Genomic DNA, 20,656 nt, shown 5'->3' with positions numbered 1-20,656 from the left:
GGGAAACGACTTCCAACCTGGTCAAGGCGGACTTGTAAATTCTTCTGCATCTCCTTGTCTCTAACATAACCCCTTTGACCTTTCCCTTCTGACCTTCAAGTCCAAAAACTCTGGCAGCGGCAGGATGTGGTCAGTGTCAGGGGTAGTGTTGGATGCAGTTTATCTCACTCTGTCCACTTAAAATATTTGCATCACTCCGGGAGGGTGAGTACAGTCCTATCTAAACATCTTTGGGATTCGTCTTTGCAGTCAGACGGAATTGTTTGACCACAAGTAACTGCCTTTGCTACCACCGGGTTAACTGTTCACACACAAATCTGCCAAAGGGCCTCTAGGAAAGAGTGTCCTCTGCTAATTGAATCCTAATGAGGCCAGGAAGTAGATTAGAAACTGAGCTATTTTACTGTTAGCTTCAAACGCTGGATATAGGGATGTTTGGCCTACTTGATCTGTTTAATCTTCCAGGAAGACCTAATTAATTCATGTAGAAATGACTGCCCTAGAAGTACTCCACAGGTTGCTGGTTGGTCCAGCTGAATGGAGATTTCTGGGTCTCTATTATCACCCAGCACAGTAGAAAAGCTGCTGGTCTGGTATGGGCTGATGACAGACGGTCATAAATTCAGACTTCTGGACCAACTTAACCGGCATTTGAGTAGTTTAAATTATTTGAAAGAAAGTTAAATCAGGGTGACCAACACTTAGATAATCCACAGAGGGAGAATATTTAAGGACACAACAAAGTATTCTGTTCAGTAATAGAATCTAGTCAGTATTGCTGGGAAGGGCTTCAGGGAATAGATCAATGATAATTGTCATCTAGTACCTGTACATTATGATGTAAGCATCCCATCTATATTCCCAGGAAATATCGCTGGTTACAAAATAAAAAGTAGTAGGGAGGGGCCCGGTGGGGATTGGAAACCATCCTTTGAGAGCTGTCTGCAGCCACACCAGCCTGAAGGGCAGCAGTGACATCTGTGCTCCTCTGTCTTTCCCAGGAGACACGGTCGTCTTCCACACTCAGCTACCTGCGTTCACTTGGAAATTGACACTATTCTGTCCACAAAGTCTTCCATACAGTGGACGGGTCCAGGACTAGGCATGTGAACCCAACTGAGTCAATCAGAAAGTGTTCCCAAGATTCTGCAAAGCGAATCCCTATAGCGAATTAGAGAAACCTAGTCTCTGACAGACGCCAATCAAGCAGTGAGTGCCCCACAACGGTCTGGATGCTGCAGTGTGAGGTTCTGTGGTTTTGGTCCAGGTGCTATCTGGGCAATTGGTGCAGAGTCATAGGGACCAGCTCTGGGAGTTTCAGATGGCTTCGAGACCATCACCTAGTTTTGTAGGGATGAAATCTATGGGGCTGCTTTCCTTTCCGGTGCATACAGTCTTCTCATTTGTGGCCTTTCTTAGGAAGATTTTGGGTGGTGTATTGTGCGATTCTCTTCTAAAAGATGTCACAGCTGGGGTCTTTCAGTCTACGCCACACTGCCCTCTCTGAGCTAAGGCACCACACAGTCAAAGAGCGAAGTTCATGTGGAGAGAGAAGCTCAAACAGAGCTCCGTGCAGACAAGGACTTCCTCAACACTAGACTGATGGACTCTTGGTTTGTCCACATAACCAGCCTTTCTTCTGAACCCAGCCTCCTAGGGAGGTTCTATCATGGTGAGCTCTCAGGAGACTGCTGGTGTCTTGGATGTCACTTTGGGTAGAAACACACACCTCCGCAATGTTTAAAGGGCTGGGCAACTCTTAGGGCCATTTTGTTTCTCCCAGTTGCAGTCACTGAAATCACCATGGAAACTGCCCCTCCCACCCCATTCTCCTTCTTTTTGGAATTTCGAGTTTTTCTTGTTGGAGGTGAAGGGAAGGGTACAAAGTGTTCTTCTTCAAAAGCCACGTCAGCGTTTTGCAGAGCTGTCTGATGAACTTGAGCCTAGCCATGGGGATGGCCCTCTGCTCCTGCAGAAGTCATCACAGAGCTGCGTTTTCCCAGAGCCCTCTTTGTCTCTGGAAAGGCCAATGAATTATGATGTATGTTAGGAAGTGTGCCCAGTCGTGAGGAATGAGATCAGTCAGTTTAAGATTTGTTCGGGACTTATGCTTTGGATGGAAAATTGTTATTAACCCCCCCAAAGCTTTCCCTTGAAGTTGACACTGCAATGCTGGTGGCTGAGGAGATTTTCCTGGGGGAGCAGTGGGGCTGGATGACTTTGTAGATAGACAGGCACACTCTCAGGCATGCGCATGCTCACATGTGCACGCACACACACATGCATGCGCACCCATACCCACCCATTCACACATGCATGTGCACACACACACACACACACACACACACACACACACACACACACACAGAGTCATGCACACACCCAAGTCAGTTAAAACCTGAACTCATCTATCACAGGAGCAAAACCCAAGATTCTATCAGGGTCCAGAATCAGAACACAAGGACAGGACCAAGGCCACTCCTCTAAATCAAAGACGTCCTTGTCATTGAAAAGAGGACACTATAAATTCAGCATGCCATGTCTGCCAAGGTCATAGCTTTTTAGATGGAACATTTTTGGACATTTCTCTAAATGTCTCAGGGTTATCATCTGTAAAGCAAGGGAAAAATATTAAGGGTTTTGTAACAATTTAATGAGTTCATCCAAGCCATGCACCAGAAGCCGACCTGGCAGGTCGCGTTTCTCATTTTTTAAAGTTCCATCACACTGAGTGAATGGAGCCTTTGCTAGGGAGAGGAAAGGACTTCAGTAGGAGTAACTGAGGCCTTCTGATTGATAGGATGGTCCTCCCATGACTTGCCCAATACAGGACCTGAGTTGGGTCACCAATGGCTCCTTTAGAGGCTTGCTGCTGCTGCTTAGCGCAGCAAGAACTGCGGAAGCCACCGGCTCGACAGGTTTACAAACAACAGTAAAGATAATTAATGCAGCATCTGACCCTCTGACCTCCAGATGCTTACAAGATACTCCCTCATCAATTTCTGCTCCTCCACACGGCCTCCATGCCTTCACAGGATGCCTTGCTGGGGTACATCAAGAATGCCGACCTGGCCGCTGGCTTTGTTCACAAGGCTAAACCAAAGGGGAGAGCTCTCCAGGCCTCCGGCTCGCGCCTGGGTGAATGAATCAGCATCGCTGTCACCAACACACTCCAGGTCATGCACGCACACGCGCCGCTGTTATTATATCTCAAAATTACTTTTACATCACCACCTTTGGGATTTTTAACCATTTCCCTAAAAAACATGGCTCGGGAGATTCTTGCATGGAGCAAGGATGGCACCCAGTGGCCAAAGTGCTTCATCTCAGATCTTGTTCTTTCCAGGATTCGCCATTTGCTTATGAGACAATAAACTGCTGGGGGAACCTCCCCTCATGCCAGAGCTGAAATTCTAAGTCATACAATTATACCTTTAAGTTGAGCAAGTGTACACACACACACACACACACACATACACACACACACATACACACACACATACACACACACATACACACACACATACACACACACACATACACACACACATACACACACATACACACACATACACACACATACACAAACATACACACACACATACACACAAACACATACACACACATACACACATACACACACACACGGTGGGGGATGGGGATATATCAAAGAGTTTAACGAGAATAAAGATTTAAATATGTGTGTGCTTTAAGAATTGATGTTTAAATAATCATATTTTAGGTAAGCAGCATACTGTCCATAATGTCCCTAACATCAAAAAAATATTACCCACCCCTCCGTCCACATCTTCTGTCCCGCAGTTTCTATCTGGTTCATAGTGCTTGTGCTCGAAGCATGAGGCTTTATCTCCTGACAAGCGCTTTATCATTAAACTGATGTCTGCCATCTTCTAGGCGCGTTATCTTCCTCACATGGTCCTTGGCAGCCCGGGGAGTACAGGATAATAAAGTGGAACCCTTCTTTTCTCTCTGAGATTTCCAGATGTTGAGAGATTTCTACAGTGCAAGATAGGCGATTGGACTAAAGAAGATAGGCGCGGTGTCAGAATAATGGATCTCCTCCCGTCGCTCCGCAGATGATGCAACGTCTCCATGAGGGTCCCTGCTTCCAATTTCCTTAGGTTTCTAAGTAAGGGCAAGTCCCAGGGTAAGGAGCCACGCGGGCAGCACAACCGTGAATCCAGAGAGAAAATTCCGAGAAAGCAGCATCGTGAGCTAAAGGTCACCACAGATGGCTCTTTTAAAAACAGTGTCTTAAGTTCAGCCAGAAAACTCCGTCTTAGACATCTTTCCCTTTGCTCACCTGACTCCAAAACTGTCAAAACGTCACTGGCTTTCCAAGAATAATGGCTGGATCAAAAGACATTACCTCAGGTTAAAATTCCACCACTTTGCTTCCATTTTCCTACCCAAAGAGGAAGAACCTGTTTCTAGAGTCAGAACGAAACTGGGCCGGAGGAAGCAAAGTCGGGTACAGTTTTCTTTCTCTTTATTATTATTTGCCTTTTTTTCCTTTTTACGGATAGAATCTCACTATGTAGCCCAGGTTGGCCCAGAGCTCATGGTTCCCCTGGCTGTGCCTTCCTGGTGCTGGAGTTATAAGAGTGCATCTCACCCCTGCCTTTTCTGATGGTTTCTTAATTCTAAGTTGTCTCACACATGCAAAGGAGATATGGAGAATCCCGCCCTTACCAAGAGATGGAGGGTCCCAAGTGATGGCACTGTAAAGAATATATATATGTATGTATGTAGGTACATACACACATCATACACACATACATATGTACATACACACCTATATATACATGCACACATGCATGTATATAGTACACATAGCATATATGTGTCGATATATATGTGCGTACATGCTTATATACATATATTTGTATATACACATATACACAGAGCACACATGCATGTATGTGTGTGTATATATATGTATATACATCCACTGTCATTTCTTAGTATTTAACAAATTACTATTAAACATTCATTTATGGGCAGAGCAAGGGTATGGATCCTATACTGATCAGCTTAAGACTTGTCTTCCCATGACTGCCACACCCCTCATTTGTATCACTATATTTTTGTTACTCCTCAAATACAACATAGACGCCAGCACCTTTGAAAATTAATTGTAAAATGTAATTAAATCAACCCGAGCCAGGACTTCCGGCAAATACTCTCAATTCTGAAGCTGATCTTCAAGCAAAACCTCTGAGCATTCGGAATCATAAAGACCTCAAGATGTTCTGTCAACATTTATTTTCCCCTGTGTTTTATTTCCCCTTCACTCCTACAGATAAACTTTATGGGCTCATAAAATGGCATCATTTTATAGCTGGAGATGGCTTTGCGGTACAGAGGAGGGGACATGAAGCCCAGGAAATTTACATGATCTGGTAGCTGCTTTGTCTGTGTCTGCTCACATGTGCGCTCACTCTTGACCTACTACATACGTGACCTAACAGAGACGGTGTCACGCGACAGCGGTAGCCCCCGGGACTGCAGACAGCCCCGAGGTCTGCGTTTCTCGTGTTGCCTCAGAACTGATAGAATTGGGATTCACAGATGTTTTTAAGATTTTTTTTAATAGATCCATTTCCAACTACAACATAAACACAAAGAACTATCAAGCCAGTCTGTGATTTCACAAATACACAGGGGAGACAGACATAGGACCAAACCACATTAAATGCTAATAAAAAGTGTTAGAAAGAGATTTTGAGAAGCAAGAACATGGTGTGTTTTAAAATGTATGATTTGAGCCAGTGAGATGACTCAGCAGGCAAAGGGCTCTGACCTCTAAGCCTACATACAACCTGAGTTCAATTCCTGGGACCCACATGGTGGAAGAAGACAGCATTCTGAATTTGTTTCTTGACCTCTACAGGTCAGTAAGACGTACCCTAAGGCAGACAGACAGACAGAACAGACAACACACACACACCATTAAATAAATAAATGTAAAAAAAGCTTTAAACACATCCATGAAGGATTTTTATAGTAGCAAATCAGCAATACTGTGACAATCTCCTGCCTACAGCAGAATCACGGCATCCTTATAGATCTTTTCAATAGACTTGGGCCAGAGCTCAGCCAAAAGAACAAGAATAATCCCTTTCTTTTAATGGCGCTGAGGCTGCGTACGGAAACTAAGAAACTGATATGCAAGTGTGTGAAAGAAGGAGTTTAGACCAACAAAGAGCCAAGACAGACAAAACTTTTACCTATTGGTCTTGCTTCAAATTTCTGCCTATAACTGTAATCCCTTCTACCTAAAACCAGAGTTCAGTGAACCTGGCAACAAGATAGACATTTCTTCAGCACCCAGGTGCCGAGCACGCCTATAAATGAGATACGGGATATAAAGATGAGCAGAACAAAGGATCCTCCCCCAAATGCCCCCAGTCTAACCTCTGATTGGACCGGCAGAAACTGAAAAGGATGGGAAGACACTGATCATTTCTGCTTGAAGGACAGGGGATGACTGGGAGAGGAGAGGCAGCGAGTGAGGGCAGACGGATTAGTTGGGCTGTAAATACGCAGAGACCGGGACAGAGAAGAGGAGCGGCTCGCAGATAGGAAAGCGAGGCCGTGGAAAGAGACCATGACCCCTGATGGCGAGGGGCGACCATAGGGGCAGGTTAGAATAATCCAGGATGGCGGGTGGGAAGGTTGAGAGTGGAGTACTTTTGACGTCCAGCTGAAGAACCAACCATGACCGGAAGCATCTAGAGGCCCACAGATGATGTCAAGCTTTGTGAGCAGGAACCTGACCCCCGCTGAAGAGGACTGTCCATCTGGCCGCTGGGTTCTGCCTGGATCTGAGACAGGGTGGAGAAGGAGGAGGCAGGCAGCCCAGCCAGAACCACAGAGTACAATCGCTGTCTGCCGAGGAGAGAGCAAGGGAGGTGCTGAGCTGGTGAGGGTTGTGAGCTGGGTTGCAACGAGAGGAGTGTGCCAAGGCAGAATGGTGGCACAACACATGGAAATGTGGGTTGTTGGGGGCGGGGAGCCACGAACGGCTGTGCAATTCTATCTAAGCTTGCAGCTACACAGTGCGGGCAAGGGGAGAAAACAGTCAGGAGGTTGCAGCTTGTCTGTCTACTAAACGGTTAATGAAGAAAAAACAAACCATCATGATTGCTAAATCAAGCACCCATCCCCATAGTGAGGGGCGACCTGTCCTGGCTCTATAATTTCCCAGTTCACATCTGTAATTATAGACAACTTGTCTCAGAAGAAAGCCAGAATGAGGAGAGAGTGGTGCCGTTCCAGATACCATAGTGTCCTGGGGGGTTCTGACATCTTTGGCTTCTTCTCTCTGGGCCACACTGGCCTCCATCGGGCCTTCTGTACTCCGCAATGCTGGGTTTTCTAATCCTCTCAAACAACACAAACTGCCCTCTAGGCCGGACTCTGTAGACCAGCAGGGGAGAAGTGAACTAAATTGCCAAGAGGAGGTGGGGGAAGCCTTCCAGACCCTTTGTAAACCTCCTAAGATTATATTCCAACATGCATCTCTATGTTTTGTGGTTAGGTGCACATGAGCACATTTGCCTGAGGAGACAGAAGCATCAGAGCTCCCTGGAACTGGGCTCAGAAGTGGTTCTGAGTTGCCGGAGAGGCTGCTGGGAGCCTGGAAAAGCTTGGAAGCCTTGGAAACGCTGTCCCTGCTTTGTTTTCCAAAGGAAAGAGGTGACAAAGAGTGGTTCTACAGTCGATCTGAGAGAAGGCCAAGGTCATCACAGGATAAATTTGGGTCGGGTAGGGTCTTCGAAGGGCCCTCAATTCACAGCCGCTGAGCTCAGCACTAAGAAAGGCCAGCCTGGCCTTAAAGACCTTGTCACTGCATGTCACTCCTCCCGCCGCCCTCCTGCCCCCCACACCTCTGCCCCTGCTCCCCCTCATATCCCTAGCATCTGCAGAACTCAAGAGTGACAAAGTACAACCATTCTTTCTGCGATGTGGCGTTTGATTAAGACACAATTCATAAAGGGACCTGGACACTCAAGCACCGGGCAAGCCACAGATTTATGGCTGCGGCCTAAGCCACGCAGGCTGCCAGCTGCCGGCCGCGGTGTGAGCAGGCTGCCCTGGACAGTGCTGAGGCTGCTCTTTCCCCTGCGGTTCATTTTCCAGGGGGAGTTCAATCGCTTGCCCTGACAGTAAAGAAAAACTTGGATACTAAACCTGGCATAAATATTGCTGAAAGTCAAAACAATGCCTTAAATTCAAGAGGCAGGAGTAAGGGTGCGGGGAGAAAGTCTAGGTTAGAAATAAGTCACCATCAATGTTCTGTGTACACTGCTGTCTCCTCATATAGCACCTCGGAAATAAGATGGGGTGACCGGAAAGCCAGGGCGGACAGTTCTGAAAGCGACATTCCAGGGAATAAGACCGTAGAGCAAGACAACAACCAGCTTCCTTCCGACACTGAGGTCCCAGGTTAGCCCAGGTTGCAAAGGAACCTCTGCAAGAGCAGTTGTCTGGGGCAGAGGAGCTGGGGGTGGGCGGATGTTGCTGATCTGGTGGGTGACACCGAGCGGCTGACCTCTATTCCAGGCAGCCCTCTAGAGTGACCTTCTCTGATTGCCCCTCCTCGGCGTGCCCTGAGATACCTGGTTTGGCTGAATGCTCTGTCCTCATTCTTTCTGCAATGTACTGGCAAAAATGGCAGGGAGGAGGCAACTTGGGACAGGAATGCTTCCCTGAGCCGTTAGGGGAACACATTCCCAGCACGGGTCCACAGAGGGAGCATGGCGTTCCCACTCCTGATTGCTCCTGAAGGCCTGGGTAGATTGGCGTGACAGTATGAACTCAAGTGACCCTCTTAAACCTAAACCAGCGGATGACGAAGCCCTTTGAAACTCCATCTCATCACTTGGTTTGTTTGTTTGTTTGGTTTTAATTTTTCCAAGACAGGGTTCCACTGTATTACCCTTGGCTGTCCTGGAACTTGCTCTGTAGGCCAGGCTGGCCTCAAACTCACACTCACAGAAATCCATCTGCCTTGGCCTCCCGAGATTAAAGGATTAAAGGAGTGTGCCACCACCTGGTCACTTAGTAAATCCTACAGAAGTGTCTATTCCTCATGTTTTGTTTTGTTTACTTTGCCGTGCTATTAATTTGTGGCCTGGGCATTCATACTGAAAACCTGAAACATGGAGAGGTGGTCTAAACCCTAACAGCCACCTTGCGTTACGGGCCTTTAATTACGGCAGCAGTTATGGGCAGTAAACGAGCCTCCATTTTGATGGCTGCTGTGACTTATGCGGTTCTCAATGGAAGACGGGACGGAAGGAGGCCGTATAACACGAGTGTGTGCACAGGTTGACGCTACTGGGTATACTGGCAGTAGGTGGTGATGACCACTAGGTCCGTCCATTGCAGTGGAATCCAAGGAAAGTGCATAAAACCACAGGTGCATATAATTGGTGCGCTAACTCGTTTTCTCATGGTAGCACAGCTGGCGTCTTCAGTTATTAGAAGAAGCCCTTAAAGCAGCCCTCTTCAAGGAGATCTAATTGTCAGCATGGTCTCTCCACGTCTTTCCTGTTAGCGCAGTGCTAAGGAGATGTAAACAGGCACTAAAACCTGCACAGGTTTTCTCTGTGCCACTTTCTTATTTCAGGTTCATGGGACGCTAAGTGTTTATGAGGGAGAAGCTTCTTTGGACCTCAGCACGCTCATTACTGCACAAGGCAATCAGCCCCTAAAGAGTAATTTAGCGACGTGATAATCAGAATCAGATTTCCAAAAGCAGCTAACTTGTTAGGACCTAGACGTTTGGGATCTTCGTGTGTGTGAGGGGCCCTACAGACAAAACCATTTCCTGAGGTGTGAGTGGTATCAGAGCCAGGAAAAGAAGCCCAAGACCTGACATTCCCGAAGAAGCAGAATCCACCTGTGGGGCAGGGCTGGGCTTTCAACTCCTTGTTGGGCAATTTTAATTGTTAACTAGGAACACTCTAGAACGAGCTGAGAGGAGAGGCTCAGTGAGGGCTGTCTAGGTCAAGCTGGCCTGTGGATATGCTGTGGGGGATTTTCTTGAATATGCTAACGGAAGTGGGAAGACTCAGTCACGGTGCATGTCACCATTGCCACAGTGGGAGATCCTGAACTATGTGAGTGGAGAAAGTGAGTTGAGCACAAGCGTGTGTGCACTCATTCTCTCTCTGCTCCTGTCTGTGCACGTGGCATGTACGCACTATTTCTCTCCGCTCCTGTCTGTGCACGTGGCATGCACGCACTCATTCTCTCTCTGCTCCTGTCTGTGCACGTGGCATGTGTGCACTCATTCTCTCTCCGCTCCTGTCTGTGCACGTGGCATGCTTGCACTCATTCTCTCTCTGCTCCTGTCTGTGCACGTGGCATGCTTGCACTCATTCTCTCTCCTCTCCTGTCTGTGCACGTGACCAGCTGCCTCCCCCCTGCCACAGTGACTCCACCACAGGTTCAAACTGTTGCTGAAACTGTGAGCTGACATAAACTTGCTCTCCCTTAAGTGACTTCCATCAGGGTGTTTTGTCACAGCAACAGGGACAAAACTGGGACAAAGTCTGGTCCTGCTTTCCCATCGGCCACCACATCTCTCTCCAAAGTCTTCTCACTCAGACAAATAAGGGGAATCAGAAGAAATGAAATCCAGATAGCTCCTTCATGGCATTCTCAAATGGGGGGAATCCACCAGATGGACCAGCAGGTACTAGGAAGGGTAAGGTGTTAGCCTAACATCAACGGTTATTAAACTTGTTAGCCTAACATCAACGGTTATTAAACTTGCTACAGGTGGTCTTCCCTATCAGTCCCCCTCAGCCACTCCCTCCGTGTGTACAGATGGTTGTAAACTAATAATAACAAAGGGTGTAGAACTCACTCTCCACTCTTCGGTGTTGCTGGCACCCTCACTTCTTACTGGGACCCTCAGGGGATGCCTTCCTTGTCCTTACCAAGCGACCTCTTCACCCGCACTGACCTTCCTAGCCCTTGATGGTCATTCCGGAAGGAAAGTATCCCTCGCATGGTCTGCGGGACGTTTCCTGCCACTGGTCCCTGGTGTGTGCAGCTGACACTCCGGAACCTGAGCTACCCGAATCATGGAATGTGCCGAATCCATCCTCAAGTCTGGCCTCAGCATCTACTTGTGCTCTCGACTGAGCACATGGGCCCATAGCTGGTCGAGGGATGAGATCCAGGAGACGGCGCTCATGCTGACCTGGAACTCGTATGTAGACAGGGAGGCTCATGGACTCCACTTCCATCAGAACACACTCTCGATTCAGACAGGCTCTTAGACTCATGTAAACAACCACATCTTGCTGGTGTCTGGGACATTTGCACACCCGGATGTGGAACATCTTGGGCTTCTATGAGGTCTGTCACATGCCTGTGTTGTGTGTAGTTGGGCTCCGTATGTTTTCCACCACCAGATAATTAAATAATTTCTTTCCAAACCCTGGGCCATCTCCGAATCACTGCGCTCTCGTCCCAGCAAGCAAAGTGAGCAGTGGTGTTCATCCCTCCCTTCACCCAGGAAGTCTGTGGAGAACACCGACTCCAGACTCAAATAAATCGCTATGGTGATTTAAAAAGAACTCTGCGTATTTTCAAAGGTGCAGAGATAACGTAGGTCACAGCACATTTGGATGTCGATGTGGCTTGTCCGTATATCTTGGTAAAAATAAAGCATGTATTCAGGTATTTAGCTAGTTGTATACAATTGAGTCTGGAGCGTCTGCCAGTGCCGTCTTGTGACTATACACAGGACTATTCTATGACACTCATTTTAATGTCACTGCTGCAGCTACAACAGACACCAGCTATCAATTAGGATAATGTTTTATTTACTTTATATATCAAGAAAAAAGCCATTTGGTTAAACTTATCTACTAAATCTCAATTACAGTATCATAGGATACCAGCTAATATCTTTTGGGATAAAATCTGGAATAAATCAGTTCTGTTAATAATCTTGGTAAGTTTAAGATCAAATAACCCTTTGTTCTCAAATTTAAATACTTCATATTTTTAGTGTGTTTAGGAGCCAATAACAGGAAAGTACAGCATGCTCTAAGACAATGGGGTTCTCCTTGCTCTAAAGAAGGGAGCCTGCAAGAAGGTTAGTGGCCTTCACAGAGCAGTCTGCTCTTGACTGTGGAGCCTGCGGTAGTTTTGGGAGGTGGCTCTTAGTGGCTTTTACAGTCACATTAAGCTTATTATGTACTTTGCTGTCTTCTTTCTGGTCACTTCCCTGCTTTGGCAACAAAAATAATCAGAATGGCAGCAAAAAACGAAAGAATAACATGTCATATTATTATTTTAGCAGGAACTAGGTATTGCCATAAACAACCTTTCTAGGCAAGGAAACTTTCACTTTATTGTCTAACTTTTCAAATTTATAGATTAAAACCAAAAATTTTACAGATTTATCATATAATATCTGGTGTTTTGATGTATGTGAACTAAATTTTATTAAAATAAATAAGTTTTAAATATCTTTATGGAAAATATATAATTTATAAATATTAAAGAAAATTTAAATAGGCATCTAAAATAATTTCATGTTCTATTTTTAATATTTTCTTGATGACTAACTGCTTGAGATCTAGAATACGGATGCTCTTTGCATTCATTCATTCATTCATCCACTAAGTACTTACTGACTGCCATGTTGGACTAAGAACTGTGAGAGGCAGCGGAGACAGAACCATGAAGGAAATACACAAAAATGCCCGCTGTGGAGTTCACATCCTGGTCAATATGCCAGGGTTTCAATGTATCCCCAAATCTGACACGTGGGAAATTTGTCGTCAATGCAGCGGTGTTGACAAGCGGCACTTTGGGACATGGACAGTCATGAACTGACTTTGTTCAGGAATGGATGGACCTATGGCTTCCTGAAAGGGAGGCAAGGCTATGGAGCGGCTCTCTGCACTGCTGCGCCCTCTCACCCCATGAGGACCTCAGACTTGTTGTGATAAGGAAGAAGCCCACCACACACACACCACACTGCACACAGACACATGTGAACACAACACATAGGCACACACATCACACCACACTGCACAAAAACACACACCACACCACACATACACACACCACACCACACATACACACACACCACACTGCACACACACACCATACACACACACATAGGCACACACACCACACCACATCTCACACACACACACATCATACCACACACACACAGGCACACACACACACACACACACACCCCAGATGTTGAACAGATGTCAGTAATACCCTTGGGTTTCTCAACCTCTGCAGCATAAGTTAAGTAAACCTCTATTGCTTAGAAATGACAGTTTTAGGCGTTTTGTTAGAGACAGAAAACAAACTAACAGAGTCTCCAAGAAGCTTGCTTCTGTTAACTGACTGCTCTAGATTAGGTTCCTTCCTACAGGGCCAGTCCTTGCTTCTTGCTAGCACAGCCTCGTCCTGTGATCTGGGGCACCGCTGTGAGACTTTTCCTTAAGCATCTGCCTACTGTAACAACTCATTGCTTGCCCTCCTGGGGGAATTCTATCCCTGTGTTCAGGATCTTTCTTTGTCCTCTTTAGTGGTTTGTGTGATTCCATTCCGAAATGACTCTATCAGGATCAAATATCTCTGTGTCATTCTTTCCCTACAAGGATAAAATGGATCTTTGTGTAAACGGGGCTCCGAGAAGAGCAGCAAGCAATGTCATAGACTAATACTACAAATATGGTGTTTCTTATGGTTGCAGTAGCCTTTCCTAGTCATTCTCAAAACTTTTAACAGAATTTAGAAATACAAACACCAGTTTTTTTTAAGGAAGAAAAAAAAAATCAACACTCCTGTGGTTTTGCTCTTCCTGAAGTCCTGGGGATTGAACCCAGGACCTTGAACATACCACTGAGCTATGCCCAGCCCTCCTATTTTGTGGCTGTTGTTAACAAAGGGTTTGTAGGAATGCAGGAGGCAAGCTGGAATTCTGAACTGCACCAAGGAAGCCACGGTGGCTAAGATAAAAATGGACACCTGAGGCTCATTCATAAACTCATGGGAGTCAGACTGGGGTCACCTGGGGGGGGAGCATGTGGTTAAGAACTGCCGTTCTGAGATGGATCCCCCTCCTCCTCAGTTGACTCATCTGGAAAACAGTGTACATGGCCCTTCCTTTGCAGGGCCGTGAGGTTGAGATGGTTGAGCGCAGGAAAAGCGCCTGCAGTGTACAGTAAGAGCGGGGAAAATGTTAGTTATGACCTCAGTCTCTTCGTTTTTGGCTCTTCTTTGTTTTAGGCTCTTTTTTCTTTTCCTTTTCTTCCCCAAGCCCCGAATCAGGGTTTCTCTGTGCAGCCCTGGCTGTCCTGTAACTCACGCTGTGGATCAGACTGGCCTCGAACTACAGAAGTCTGCTTCCTGAGTACTAGTATTAGAGGCATGCGCCACCGCTGCCCCGCTTCTTCATTTGTTTTATAGATAGACAAGACAACAAGGCCCTAAAATTTTGAAGTGCATAGTAAGTTAGAAGTAAGACCATTGCTTAAGTCAGGTGCTCCGATCCTCACCCAGGTATTCAGACCGGCTCCCCATATCTGTGAGCTTAGCGCAGGAAAGACTCCTGTAAACCACACAGGGATGACTGAGTTGTTTAATCCTTCCACCTCTCCATAGCGAAGGACTCCAAGCCTCTCTGCCCCGGACCCGGCTCCACATTCAGACAGAGTTTAAGTGCTAACAGCGCGACGGTTCCTGTCCTCACCTTAAACTTGTCGACTTCGGCCTTGGAACACGTGGCGTGGTACGACAGCACCTGGTGCGGAAGAGGACAGAGCGTCAGTAAGTAACCACGACTCCTTTCCCCCTCGCTTTTCCAATCGCCTTTCACTTTCAGGAGGGCCTCCCAAAAGCGTTGGATAGTGAGACAAATAATGTCTGTAAGGTTTGCTTATTAGCAACAAAATGAGTTTCTACTGGCGAATGTTTATTGTAACAGTGTTACCTGGAGTGGGTTTGTAGTTCCCTGAGTTCTTAGGAAAACTGAGTGCAATGGTATATGTCTACCCAGCACACAAATTAACTTATGTTGATACTATTAACAGTCGTTAAGTCTACAACATACATATTTGGCTGAATATCATATATTATAATTTTCATTGATTCAATGGTTTTTCAATAAAATTCTGTTCTTTTGGTTCTGTTTTATTAAGGTAAACTAAATTTATTGTTATTGTAGATTGTCTTAGGTGTTTGCAACTCTTTTTTGTATATTAAGTCTTTAAAATAGGCTGTTAACCTAAAACTGAAACCAAAAACTGCAATTATAATCTCCGCCACCAGATGGTGATCAGCCAGGCTTTTAGCTTGTGGCTGAGGCCTGCTACCGCTTTCCTTAAATCCATTCTCCATTTCTTTTATTATTTAAGAGAAAAAAAAAACCTATCAATGGTACTAAATTGCAGCTATTTGAACCAGTGAAGCAAATAACTATTATATACTAAGGTTCTCCGCTCACTTAAAATTAGTTTCTTTTTTATATTTAATTGAGGTATAGGGTTTGTTGTATATTTTAGGACCAAGGTCTATTATATATATATATATGCATACATATTCATAAACATTGCTTCCCAGTCTATAGTGTAACAGTATGCTTTTGTTTACTTGTTTTTAAGAGGAGGGCTATCTTCACTGCCCTGAAGATTCTTCTGCCTCAGATTCTCCGCAGCTAAGACTTACAGGCGTGTGCATTGTGCCTGGTTATTCTTTTAATGAATTGAAGTTTTCAATTTTGATTTATCATACTTGTCATGCATCTTTTCTAAGAAGTGTTTTCTCACCTCTAAAGTTACTGACGTATGCTTACATGTATGTGCACACACATACAACTTGTTCTGCCTTCCTGTCTTCCAGAAGTTTCTTGCTTGTTTTTATGTCTATGATAAATCAAAACTAATTTTGTACATTGGGAAAGACAGAGACTTAAGGAAATAAATACTTTGGATATTTTTCAGGGCTATTAAATTTTCCTTATTTTATTTATTCTGACAAATAATATCATCAAGAAGCTTTTGGTTTGTGCCTTTAAATCTTATCTCCTATTCCATGACTCAGAACCGGAGGGTGGAGGAGGAATCGGGCTCAGAGTACTTTTGGTTTGTTTTGATTTTCTGGGACAGAATCTCACATTATATTCTAGGTTCTCCTGGGATTCACGACCTAGCCTGGCTGATCTCTAACTTGTGAAGATCCTCCTGCCTCAGCCTCCAAGAGCTGGAACTCTGAGAGTTACCAATTTTGACTCCAAGAATCTTTCAACCACCTTCTCCTAAAAGGTCCAGTGCCACGGAGATGAACAGGAGGGAATTCTCACGCCTCGTTCTGCGGCATCCAGCCTTTATGGTAAATTGGGGAGATGGTAGCAAGTCCCTCTAGCAGTCCCCAGAAAAGCAGTGGCAGAGGAGCAAGTTACTCAAGATAGAGAGAGCCCGAGTTTCCCCAGGGCTATTTCAGTGTTACTCCAGGCTCTTCTTGTTATTTAGTTCTAAAGGGCTTCAGGACCGCATTAAGGAGGATCTTTTTTCAGTGCTGTGTTGGTTTGAACATAGGCTCCTACGTTTATTGGTCTCCAGTCGGTGAACTGGTTTGGAAGGTTTAGGAGATGTGTCACTGGGGTGGGCTTTGAGGTTTCAAAAGCCCAAACCCTTCCCAGTTAGCTCTTTCTTTCTGCCTGGTGCCTGAGAGCTCTCAGCTAGTGCGATAGCGCCAAGCCTGCCTGCCAGCTGCCATGCTACCCCCGTGATGGTCACAGACTCTAACCCTCCGGAACCGTAAACCCCTATAAACTCTTTCTTCTGTAAGCTGCCTTGGTCGCGATGTCTCTTCATGGCACTGGAAAAGTAGCCATGGCAAGTGTTATGGGTTGGACCCAGGGCCTTGTGTGTGTTACGGAAGAATGTGGGATACTCCGTGAATCTGGGAATCCCCCCTGCACAGAGACCCTGTCCATCTTCTCTGTGTCGTTGCCGCTTTTCGTGCAGCCCTCGGGTGCATCTGGGAAGGGCGAGGCGGTGTCTCCCTCCGCTGATAATCTGTGTTTGCTGCATACACAGGGTGGAGCAATGAGCGTCAGTGGCTTCTCTACCCTTTTCTGTGTGGCGCTCTGACTAGAGGTGGTCTTGCTACTCCCAGCTTCTTCTTACAAAGGCTGTGACCAAAAATGACAAACTCATTATTTAGATCCCTTTTAAACTTTAAATTCACACGTGAATGTGTGTGTGTGTGCGCATGTGTGTGTGTGTGTGTGTGTTACTTGTGTCCAGCTAAGGGAACTACTTGTGGGAGTCAGTTCTCCCTTTCCATAATATAAACCTTGGGTATTGCCTTAGTTAGGGGTTTTATTGCTATGAAGAGACACCATGACCACAGTAAATCTTATAAAGAGAACTTTTAATTGGGGTGGCTCGCTTACACTTTTGGGGATTCAGTCTATTAGCATCATGACAGGGAGCATGGCGGTGTGCAGGCAGATGTGCAGGTGGCTGCATCTTGTATGCAGGCCACAGGAAGCCAGCTGAGACACTGAGCAGTATCCTGAGCCTAGGAAACCTCAAAGCATGTCCCCCACAGAGACACTTCTTCCAAGAAGGCCATAACCACTCCAACAAAGCCACACCTCCTAATAGTGGCACTCCCTATGAGATTATGGGGCCAATGACATCCAAACTACCACAGGGATCGAACTCAGGCTATGGGGTTTGGCAGCAACGGCCTTGATGCCCTGAGCCCTCTCACCAGGCCTGCCTCTCTGCTTTAAGAGCGTCTGCAGATACTGCTAATGTCATGGAGAAGAACTTCAACATGTGTGATCATGATCACCACCCACCTCCATCAGTCTCAAAGCTACCTTCGCCACTGCACTGACACCTTGGCTCAAATTTCCAATCTTTTATTGACCAATCTGCCCACAGACGCTCAGATGCTCCCATGTGGCAGAACTAAACCCAGAGGCTCACACTTCCTTTTTTCTTTAAGGCTCCTCCCTGGGCTCCCCTGGCCGTACATTGTTTGAGTTCTCACCCTGCGTCTCTGGCTCTTCTGCTGCTTTTCTCCTTGCTTTCCTGTCCCACTCTAGTGCAATAGTTTTCTATGACCGTTTTCTTTTCCGACCACGCCACGGCACGCCATCGCTTTCCACGGCTCGCCTGTTAAGTGCGAATCTGTCCTTGCACGTCCCCCACTCTTGTTCGCATTGACCACCACGATGAGTTAGTTCCTGATGGGCAGACTCACTGGCAACTCAAATTTAACACGCCTCAAACACACATGTTGATTTTTTTTCCACACATGCTAGAGAGAACAAGACTCTCCAACTCCGACTCACAAGACATCTGTGTCCATCTCGTAAGACATCTCTGTTATCTGTGAACACATTATAGTAGATCGCAAACAGAGGTGTCCACAGAAGGAATTAACACTGATAAGTAACTAAGTGGGCCTAGTGTATCCCCACCATCCTTACAAGCTTAAGAAGCGAGGGAGAAAGAGCCAGAGTGAGGTGGTGTGATGCTTGGTCAGTCAGTGAAGGTTAGGAGGGGGGCCGTAGCAATGAGGCTAGCTCTACAAGGCAGAAAGGCCGGAGACACAGACTGCTAACATCTCCAGTAGAACAAAGACCTTCCTACATCTCGACTTTAGCCTTGTAAGGTCTCTTGTAGACTTACAACCTCCAGAATTACAGCATAATAAATTTGTATTGTTTTAATTCACTGGACTGCAGTGAATTCATTAAGGCAGCAAAAGGAAATGAATATTCTGCACAAATCTTTTCTCCCAGAGACTTTCTTGGCTCCATAAGTAGCACCCTATCCAGCAATTTATTTAAACCAGAAACCTCAGGATTATCTTTGACTTTTTCCTCTGAACTCTTTTCCTCACACCAAATTCGTCAGGAAAAATATGACATCTCCGCTCCTGTAACTCCATGTCTTCCTAAGCTCAGTCCATCAGAGCTGCAGAGCTTGGATAAAGACTCTGGTCTCTGTGTCACCATCAGGTAGAGCAAGTTTGCACAAGTCAAAATCCGGTTGTCCCATCCTCCAGATGAAAACCCACCATCAGGTTCTCACCAATCCCAACGCTGCCTGCAGATTGCTTACAGTTTTTAGCTTAACAGGGTAATCCAGTCCTGTGCAAGGACTCAGTAGGTCCTGTACAATTTGGTCATTGGCACCCTTCAAACTGCCCTTAATGTCACTTGTCCTCTTCTGTTTCTGTCTACTCCAATCCCACTGACCTCCTTTGACTCTTTATAACACCAAGTTCTTCTTCACCTGAGTGCTCCCTCTCATTTTACCTGGAAGGGCTTTTGAAATTAGGTTGATTGTCATGTCTACAGTGAGATCCTCTCCGATCACTTCAAGAAACCACTTCTCCCCATTTTGCATCCTTCGAGTTGAGGATGCTTTCTCCATCACTTGTCTCAACTGCCTGTGTCCCCACCCCCACCCACCCAGAGCTCAGGCACCATTATTGTGGTTTGGCTCTGGAATGGCCCTCAAGAGCTCAGTGTGAAAGGTTGTGTCCTTCGGGATGGGACCTGGTTGGAAGAAGCAGGCCACTGGTGGCATGCTTTGGAAGGGTAATAGTCTGTCCCTCGCGTCTCTCCTCTGTCTCCCTTTGCTTCTCAGGGGCCTTGAGTTGAGCAGCTTTGCACCAACTGTGCTCTCGGTCTTGTCTCAGGTCACGTGACCATGAAACCATGAGTCTTTGTTTTCCTCTGGTAATTTCTTATGGCAATAAAAGGCCGATTGACAAGACCATGAAATTAAAGATTAGCTCTAGCTTTGATCATTAACGCACACCCTGCACTTAGGATTAGGCTTGAAACTTCATTGTCACTTAGTGTATTTGGTGAGTTGACATTTCAAACAGAAGAACACTGAGAAGAAAAGACCCTCTATCGCTCATATTCCTCCTGGTTTCCCTTAGCAGCAGACTGAGTCCCTGATATTTCCTTGGTGAAATAATAACAGACACCATGAGCGGGCATGAACTGAGCAGTATGGGTAAGAGAGTCATAGCCAAGGCTGGTTAAAATTGTATTTCAGATCAGCAACGGATTCCTACACAGTTTGAGGTCTATTTATATTAAATGATTCATCATTAATCTGAAGCTCCGATCTACCGTCTACCCTGTATCACGTGGTAAAACGACGTCTCCCTGACCCAAGTCAACAAGGCTAAAAAAAATCTATGGACAAAGCTAAGTGGAATTCCAAGATACTCATTTTCTTTCTGTCATCCCCGCACCTCCCAGGGACTTTTCCTTTGGGATGTTTAATCTGGATGTTTACCAAATGCTTTAAGGCTGGAATATTTTCCACAATGCTTCTGTTAGGAACTGAATTGTGTCTCTCACTTGGCCAAATTCATAGACTGAATCCCTCCCTCTCAGAACGTGACCATATTTGGAGACAGGATTGTGAGGGGGTCATTAAGGTTAAAATGAGGTCACGCGAGTGTACCCCGTCAGCTGTGAGTGGTTTTGCTGGCAAGAAAATGACCTTAGGACATAGGACACAGACAACACACAGAGTGAGGAGTGACCATGTAAGGACACGCCAAAAAGACAAGCACCCATGAGCCC

The 20,656-nt window shown here is 45.9% G+C and overlaps 1 protein-coding gene across 1 annotated transcript in view; it reads right to left on the bottom strand.

Annotated features, from left to right (window-relative positions):
• Window positions 1-20,656, bottom strand: part of Pde11a (phosphodiesterase 11A) — a 262,795-nt gene that overhangs the window by 91,199 nt on the left and 150,940 nt on the right. Inside the window, exon 10 of the mRNA XM_075984824.1 lies at window positions 14,774-14,824. Within this exon, the coding sequence (XP_075840939.1) occupies window positions 14,774-14,824 (51 nt within the window). The remainder of the gene's footprint in view (window positions 1-14,773; window positions 14,825-20,656) is intronic.

This window comes from Microtus pennsylvanicus, chromosome 9 (genome assembly GCF_037038515.1).
Source record: "Microtus pennsylvanicus isolate mMicPen1 chromosome 9, mMicPen1.hap1, whole genome shotgun sequence".
Classification (NCBI taxonomy): Eukaryota; Metazoa; Chordata; class Mammalia; order Rodentia; family Cricetidae; genus Microtus; species Microtus pennsylvanicus.
Note: the sequence above shows the minus strand (reverse complement) of the source record. Positions and strands in the feature narration are given on the sequence as shown.